The 8,062-nt window shown below is 61.0% G+C and overlaps 1 protein-coding gene and 1 long non-coding RNA gene across 4 annotated transcripts; both read left to right on the forward strand.

The window, feature by feature from the left end:
- Positions 1-223: 223 nt before the first annotated feature.
- On the forward strand, positions 224-2,299 carry LOC116737760. Its single transcript, XR_004342899.1, has 3 exons — positions 224-568; positions 1,550-1,919; positions 2,029-2,299. It is a non-coding gene; the product is annotated as an uncharacterized LOC116737760 (long non-coding RNA).
- Positions 2,300-3,324: 1,025 nt separating this feature from the next.
- LOC115501620 lies at positions 3,325-7,299 on the forward strand. Of its 3 annotated transcripts, none has more exons than XR_004342911.1 (3): positions 3,325-4,183; positions 5,392-5,614; positions 6,033-7,299. XR_004342911.1 is itself a non-coding variant. In XM_032591202.1 (3 exons), exons 1-3 carry the CDS (start codon positions 3,765-3,767, stop codon positions 6,246-6,248), a joined length of 804 nt encoding a protein of 267 aa, XP_032447093.1. In that variant the 5' UTR covers positions 3,325-3,764; the 3' UTR covers positions 6,249-7,299. The 3 variants fall into 3 exon arrangements, 2 of the variants coding, with proteins under 2 accessions (XP_032447093.1, XP_032447094.1); XM_032591202.1 differs by having other exon boundaries at positions 5,392-5,560; XM_032591203.1 differs by having other exon boundaries at positions 5,392-5,560; positions 6,926-7,299.
- Positions 7,300-8,062: the final 763 nt, after the last annotated feature.

Raw genomic sequence — 8,062 nt, forward strand, 5'->3', positions numbered from 1 at the left:
CCATCCGTCCATACACCCATCTGTCCACCCGTCCATCCGTCCATCCACACACCCACCCATCCATCCGCCATGACTTAATGATCCAGCTCTTTTGCAGATCCCACTGGGATCCAGCTGCTCAAAACAGAAACTCAGGAGGCTGAGGGGTTGCTGGGGATCTGGTGCGAGGATTAGGCCGGGGTGGGCCCCGATGGATTCCCTCCCGGACCAGCCTCACTGCTGACCTATCCTGCAGGGTCACGAGCAGCCCCACCGGCTCTCCTGCTGAGCAATGCTATGGCGGCAGGCCCAGGTGCCAGGGGTGACCTCTCCTCGGCAATGAAGGAGGGGTGCCACGCCCGCCCGCTTGGTGGGTAATTACTGCCGGTCTCCTACCTGACCTCTCCTGCCCGTTTGCCTCGAGGGGAACCAGTCAAAGCTCCAGCCAGAGTGGGCCTCACAGGCCAGCCTGCTCACCGCGCCTGCTTTGCCCGCGTCACCTGCCTGCCCTGCCGGCCCTGCAGCATTCCGTCCCCGAGGAGGAGCTGACCCTTGGCTGCCTGATGCCTGGTGCCTGGTGCCTTTGCTGGTGACTCACGGGGTCCACCCAGGGCAGGGAATGGGCTGGTTCAGGGGCTTGGCCATGGGGCCTCAGCCTCACCCTAACTCTAGACGGGTCCTGCCCTGCTGTTTGTGATCCCTTCCCCCAGACAAAGCTGCTGTTCGTGGTGTATTTCCTTCTGGCCTTCCCACAACATACACCTGTGTGCATATCACAGAAGGAAAAGCTTTACTGAGATATAGTTGTAATGCAGATACAATATACTGCACATATTTATTTTTTTTAATTTTTTTAATGTTTATTTATTTTTAAGAGAGACAGAGACAGAGCGTGAGCAGGGAAGGGGCAGAGAGAGAGGGAGACAGAATCTGAAACAGGCTCCAGACTCTGAGCTGTCAGCACAGAGCCCGACGTGGGCTTGAACCCACGAACCGTGAGATCGTGACCCCAGCCGAAGGCGGATGCTTAACTCAATGCGTCACCCAGGTGCCCCTATGCTGCACATATTTAAAGTGCGATTTGGTCATCTTTGACATGTATATGCAACCATGACATAATCAACCACAAAGTAATGAACACATCCATCATCCCCAAAAGTTTCTTTGCGCCCAATTAAGATGTTTCCCTCCTGCCCCTGGCCACACCGTCTCCACCCTTGTGCTCAGGGAATCACTGGTCTGCTTTCTGTTATTCTAAATTAGTGTGTGTATTTTTTATAAGGGTGAAATCAGATGGACATACTGGCTAATGCCATCAGGAACATTTTCCTGTGAGACTTAAAATCTTTAACAGCTTTATTGAGATATAATTAATATCCCACAAATTCTCCCAGTGAGAGTATACAATTCAGTGGTTTCCGTAAATTCACAGTTGTGCAACTATCATCGTAACTGAATTCCAGAACACTTCTATTGCCCCAAAATAACCCTGCACCCATGAGCAGCCACCCCCACCTCCCTGCCTCCCTCCAGTGCTGGACAACCACCAATACTCTTTCTGTCTCTACAGATTTCCCTATTCTGGACGTTTCGTGCAAATGGAATCACACAAAGTTCTTTGGGATCTTAATATTTTTTGAAACCCCATGTTAAATGGGTGCTCGGGGCTCTGAACATTCCCTTGTTGGATATTTTGGTTAACTTGAACGTTCGTCTGCTTTGGGAGGACCACCCACCTCGCCCCCACTGGAAGATCCGGAGGTGGGATCATAAAGGATGAGTGGAAAGTGGGGCGCCCGCCCTGTCTTTGTTCCCAGCACCCCGTTGGAAGAGTGGGTTATCACGCACTCCTCCAGAGACTCGGGCCCCTCCTCGGCTCATGCAGGTTCCCCCGGTGCTGTCACCGTCCGCTCGTAGAGGCACTCGGCAAACGTTGGCTGGTAACACACAGATCGGGGCCGGCTTCCCCTTGCCTGTGTGGGGTCATATGTTGCCCACGCTCGGGACGGAGCTGGGGTTCCAGCAAATGCTCCTGCCATGGCCTTTCAGGCAGGAACCCCTTCCGTGTTGCTAATAAGGACGATCATTGGAAAGAGACACCGAGATCGGGTGGAAAAAGTGAGCGGTCCAGCTTGGAAGGAGGATTTCCTGCACAATCGAAACCCCAACCCAGACCAAGCCTGAGTAAGGCCGCAAAGTAATGGGGGTAGGGTTTTCATGTGACTTGTCCACTGACTCCCAAAGGTGGTTCCCATAATGCCCTCAGCCATGGCAGACCACTGCGTGTCCCCACCCCACCCCCCGCCCCCAATGCCAGTTCTGGGGGGAGAATGTGCACCAGGGGGTCTGTGGGGAGCGAAGCCGGGGCCTTCGGGGATCTGTGTCGGGGTGGGGGTGGGGGCCGGCCTGCACGGTGCTTTGCTATCACCGACCGGTCGTGGAAAGGCATTTGCCTGGATGTTACTTGCGTGTGCGTGTGCGTGTGCGTGCGTGTGCGTGCGTGTGTCCGTGCGCACCCTGTATGCAGGCACTCACACCGTATGTCGAGGGCCTGCCTGCGGGCAGCGGACAGACAAACACACGACGACACAAATCCTCATCCGTGGTGCCTTTTGTCTTCTGGGAAGGCTTGCTACAACCCCGTGGCGTTTCACAATTTCCTTTGGGCTGCGCCTTCGCGTGCTTACTGGGTTTTGCCCAAGCTTGTGGTGACGTGTGTTTGCCTCCCTACCTCCAGGCAGGGGCAGTGGTCTGGCTTGTGTCTCTGTGTGTTGGAGGCGGTGGGTGGTGGGCAGGGGTGAGGCGGGCGAAGCCAGGAGCCCACGGCACACTCCCCTGCGGCGCCCAAGACCGGGTTCAAAGCAATGCCTGCCGGTCCCGGCCGCATCCTGAGCGCTTGTAACGCCTGTTGCCGCCAGACCTTCCCACGAGGACAGAGTCCGTCCCAACCCCCCACTCGAGAAATCCTGTCTCCTTCGGCCCAGGAGAGGTGGGGTCAAAATGCTCCTGGGTGCCCACCCTCCCTTGCCTGTGCCCACGGGGCGGTTCGCGCCCCCTTTCTTCCCCCCGGGGATGCAGCTGGTCCGCGCTGAGCACCTCCCCTCCACGCGCCACATGTCATGGTGCAGCCCAGCCAGGCCACGCGGTGAGTGGACGACTTGTGGGCTGCCACGGGGGTGAGCCTGCAGAGAAGGCTCTCCTTTTCCACCAGCCTGGGGTGCTGGGGACAGAGACCAATGTGGGCGGTGGTGGGTACGCTGTCTAGGTCGGGGTGGCCTGCTTGTCCCAGAAGGGGTCCCTGCCATCCATAGTCACAAACCTGCTGGTGGAGGGGCGGGGGGGGGGGGCTGTACCACTTCCAATGTCTGAATATAGCAGGACCTCTTCTGGCCTCCAGGACACTTTCACAATTTGCATTTTTATCACGGCAGCATTGAGACGGAAAATTCCTGAATGAACCTTTGGTGAATGAATGTTCACAGACTGGATACTTGGCAGGCCTTCCCCAGTGTGTGTGGGCACAGGATTCCTGGAGTCTGGCAGATGCTCTCCAGGCAAGGGTCTTGCTGTGGCCCTAGGGCTGGGCACCACGGGCTGGGACCACCAGTCAAGACAGGGGAGGGGACCTCCGCCAGCAGCCGCTGCGAGGTCCCCTAGGTGGGTCCTCAGGGGAGGGGAGCTAGGGGTTCAAGCTTGACCTCCATAAACTCCCTGCCCTCGGCTTGGGGATGTGGCTGACTGGGTCCCCTGTTCCGAGGGCTCACCATCCCGGAGTCTAGGGACACATGTCCGCCAGGCCTGGCTGCTCCCCTGCTCCGGAGGAAGCGGAACCGCCCGCCTGCCCCTGGCAGCAAATCCCGAGAACGCGGCCTGCACGGCCCTGTCGGCTGACCTCTGCACACCCGCCCAGGCGCCCAGCCAGGCCTGATTCATGCGCCCGCAGTGCCAGGACGCTCCGGGAGGGAGGCGGGGCGGAGCAGCGCTTCGCGGCCCTGCGCCAGGCCTGGGCCTGCGCCCTGGGCGCCGCGCTCCAATCCAGCCTCGCACGGGTGCCAGAGGGCAGCCAGGGAGGGCGAGGGGCCTGCCCGGGGTCACCCACCAGCCAGGGAACGAGTGGGCAGCACGAGGCCCAGGCCGAAACTGGGCGCCAAGCGGCCGGGTTCCAGTCCCACTGGGGCCTACAGTTCTCGGCAAACAACCTCGGGTAAGTTACCCAGCCGCACGGAGCCTCAGTTTCCCTGCAAGGAAACAGCCCATCTCGGAGAAAAATGCCCCTTTCCAGCCTCCGGGGACCCTTGCAGGCAAACTGCCAGGGAGCACGGCAGCCCGGCTGGGAAGCCTGGGAAGCGCCAAGTCACAACTGCCTTCAGCTCTCCTGCGCTCGCTCCTCCTCGGTGGGGGAGGGAGGGGTCTGCGCCCAGGCGGGGAGGCGCCCCGGGGCTCCCGAGTTCCCGACCCTGACTGTGGGCAGGGTTCGAGAGGCGCCCCGGGCCCCAGAGGGCCGGAGGAGCCCCGGGCCACCACCGTCCTCGCAGCCCCAGCCCGCGCAGGCACCCGGTCCCCGAGCCTCCCGCTCCAGCGCCCCGGGGGGCGGGGGGCGTGTGCGTGAGCGTCTCCAGTGGCAACGGCGCCGTCGCCGGGCAACCCGCGCGCCCCAGGCCCGCCGCGCCCCGGGGAGCCCCTTGGGGGAGGGGGGTGCAGATGGCAGGGGGGACCCGCGGCAGCCCCTGGCTGGAGCTGCTCACGGGGTTGGGCCACCTGGGCCGCCCTGTGCCGGCACCCGCACGGAGGGAGGCAGGACACCCAGACCTTGCTGAATCCCGGCAAGTCCTTTCCTTCTCTGGGGAACAGAAACAGGGGAGCTTCTCCGCCTTCTCCTGAGGCGGGGGTGAGGGGCAAAGGGGGCGCAGTCTGGGCGCCTGGTGAGTTGCCAGTCGGCAGGAGATCCTCGGGGGCCAGTGGGGCACAGTGCCCGCGTCAGGGTGTGGGATCCAGGTGATGTCCAGCTCAGGACTGGCCCATCTGGGGTCTTTACGGGCAGAGGGCAGCGTGGGGGACCCGTCTCCTGAGGCCCCAGAGCTCTGGCAGGGTTTGGGTTTCTCTCCCCTTGGGGTGCCTGCATTTAGGGTAGCATCGACCACTGCCTGCGCTGGCCTGATTCGGTGCTTCCTCACCACCCCACGTCACACGATCCAACCCCAAAGTCACCGGGTTCCAACATCTCACCCCCCCCCCCCCCACCAATCGAAATCCAGATCAGCGAGTGTGACCCATGAACTTGGAGAGCCTCGGGAGTGGGATCTGGCAGAGGGGACTTTGGCCGCTTCAGGGATGAGATACCGTGGCACCTCTCCCCCGCCAGTGCCCAGCCCAGGTCAGCAGCACAGCCTGGGTGCCTGTCGTTGTCCCAAGGTTCCGGCTGCAGCCTCAGGACGGGGAGCCCGGGCCAAGACTGATGGACATGGAGTCTACCCCCACGGGCGAGGTGGGGGCTGACAGTGACTCACTAACTGGTCCGCTGCCTGGCTTCAGAGGGGATCGGCTGGGCCTTACCACTTCCCCGCTGGCTGACCCTGAGCAGGTGACCTGACCTCCCTGGTCCTCAGTTTCCTCAGTCTATGAAATGGGGACAAAAGTAAGACTTTGTGGGGTGGTAGGGCGGTGCCGGATGCCAGGCTCAGCCCCTCCCTCCTTTCCCAGCCTCTCTTTGGCCCTCATTGCCTTCTGGTGTGTCCCCAGTACCCCCCCCCCCGCCGTTTTCCTCATTTCCTCCCCCTTCCCCCACCCCTCATCGTTTCATCTCATCTCCGTCCCCCTCTTCTCCGCTATCAGTTTCGTTTCTCTGCTTGAACATTTGGCGAGGCCCCGCCTGCTCGGCTTCGAGCCCCACCAGCCCCGGCTGCGCGCGCGGGTCCTGCCCTCCTGTTGCCCAGGGGCCGAGGGTGGGGGGTGGGGACGAGTGCTGACGTCACAGGACGTTTATCCGCCCCTCCCCGCCTAACGCAAATTTCATCCCCCGTTCTCTCCGAATCAATTTACTTTTATTGCCTCAGCTGCTCAGAAGCAATTTTTCAAGAACAAAAAGGTCAGCACGTCCAAGACTAATCAATTCTCGGAGAGCTCCTGCCGCCACCGCCGGGGGAGCTGGGGACCGGTGGCCCCCGCCCTTCCCGCCGGCCCCCTCCCGCCAGCCCCATCACTTTTATTGCTTCGTGATGGCTGTCATTAGCGGGGTGTTGGAGACGCCCCACAGTGTTCTTACAACATAAAACCCGGGCCGCTTGCAGAGGGGGGGCCGGGCGCATTTATGGCCACTCGCCGACTCTGGACGGTAACAGCCGAACTGATGGATCGCCCGCAAGGGGAGCCAGGACAGGAAGCATCCAGCCACTTGTTCAAAGGCTCGGCAGGCAGGCCGGAGGAGCCGGGGCCCTGCCTGCCTGCTCTCGGGCCTGGCCCGCTTTCCCTCACCCCGCCCCCCTTCACTGTGACCTTGGGCACCTGCCCCCTGCCATCCCTTCCAGGACTTTTCCCCCTGGTCCCCGCTGCATCCCTGCTCACGGGCAGAATATTCCTTCCGGAGCATCCCCTGCCCTCAGAATGAGGCCAAGGCCCGTCCCTTCCAACACTGTGGGGTCTGCACTCCCATTCCAGAGGGAGAAACTGAGGCCCGGTGTCACAGAAGTAGGAAGGGGCTACATGCAGATTGGGTCGCATGCACGAGCAGGTGCCTGGTGGCGAACAGGTCTGCGGTTCTAGGCTTTGCTTGTCCGTGGCCCCGGCTGTCCTCGTCCCCTGTCACCCTGCCATCAGGTGCCCACACCAACAACAGCAGCTAAAATGCACCGAGGCTTCCGGGCAGACCCCGCCCTTCGCGCACTTGGTAGGTGATGCCTCTGGCTCCGGGACAGCACTGTCGTTAGCCACTCTTATGCCCACTTTTCAGATGAGGAAGCCCACACAGGGAGACCGAGCAGCAGACCCCAGTCCACACGGCTGGGAACAGGGGCTGGGGCCCAACTCTCTGCGTTTTGCTTTTTAAAGACTGGCTGAGGATATGAACTATGCGGAAAAGGCCAAATCCACAGGTGCCGAAGACAGACTGGTGGTGGCCGGGGACCGTGGGGAGGGGGGTGGGGAGAGACTGCGTAATGGCCATGAGCTTTCCTTCTGAGGGCCCGAGAATGTTCTGGAACCAGGCAGAGGGGTTGGTTGCACAACGTTGTGGATGTGCTAAACGCCCCTGAGCGGTACAGTGTAAAACATGGTTGATTTCATGTTATGTGAACTTCACTCCAATAAATTATTTTTTAAAAAATGGCCTGGATTTTTCTGCCACTTATTTAGCAAGAGGCTGGGTGACCTGTCAGCTCTCTGTGTCCCACAAAGGTGGCCTGCCTCTGCTGTCCTGGGGGAGACCCACACATACGCATTTCTAGCTTCTCCTGGGGCCCTGGCCACCTCTTGGCCTCAATCCCCTCCCTCCCTCTTCCCCATCCCCCCCGCCCCCGTTCTAGGTCTGACCTCTGGGACCTTTGGGTTTTCCTCAAGGCCGCAGAGGCCCCCAACATGCTAACCAGCACCCCCTCCGGGCTGCTTTGCTCTACACAATGACAGAGCTCACGGCTTCCCCACAGAACGGCTTTACTGGAAAGTTCTTTCTTGGGTTGAACTGCCCCACCTACCCGTAGAAGGGCAAGCCGCGTCCCCTCTCTCCAGGACAGATCAGCACGCATGGGCAGATGGCTCCCAGCCCCCACCCCAGCGGTCTCTGAATGTCCCTGTCATGGGCCCCTCCCAGCCTGGCCGCTTTGTTGCCCTCCAAGGCCACGTCCACCAGGAGTCTAAACTCTCTGAGGTCCCTGCTGGGCAGGACCACCCTGCCACTCAGGACAATGACACTGGGCCATGTTCTGACATCCAAGTTTTGTCCCATGAGCCTTGGGAGCCTCCGTCCCAAGGTGAGAAGGCGTCTCAGAGCAGAAACAAAGTTGGGGACCAGTGCGTCCCTGTGCCACGCAGCCCTGGACCCCACCAGACGGCTGGACCCTGTGACCCTGCGCACACTGGCTGCCCAGAGCCC

The sequence above is a fragment of the Lynx canadensis genome, chromosome E1 (genome assembly GCF_007474595.2).
Source record: "Lynx canadensis isolate LIC74 chromosome E1, mLynCan4.pri.v2, whole genome shotgun sequence".
Taxonomy (NCBI): Eukaryota; Metazoa; Chordata; class Mammalia; order Carnivora; family Felidae; genus Lynx; species Lynx canadensis.

Coding starts and splice junctions, on each gene's coding strand:
- LOC115501620 (XM_032591202.1), top strand. CDS start 3,765: ATGTCCGCCAGGCCTGGCTGCTCCCCTGCTCCGGAGGAAGCGGAACCG. Junction 4,184..5,391: donor TTCTCGGCAAACAACCTCGG/GTAAGTTACCCA, acceptor CGTTGTCCCAAG/GTTCCGGCTGCAGCCTCAGG. Junction 5,561..6,032: donor CGCTGGCTGACCCTGAGCAG/GTGACCTGACCT, acceptor TTATTGCCTCAG/CTGCTCAGAAGCAATTTTTC.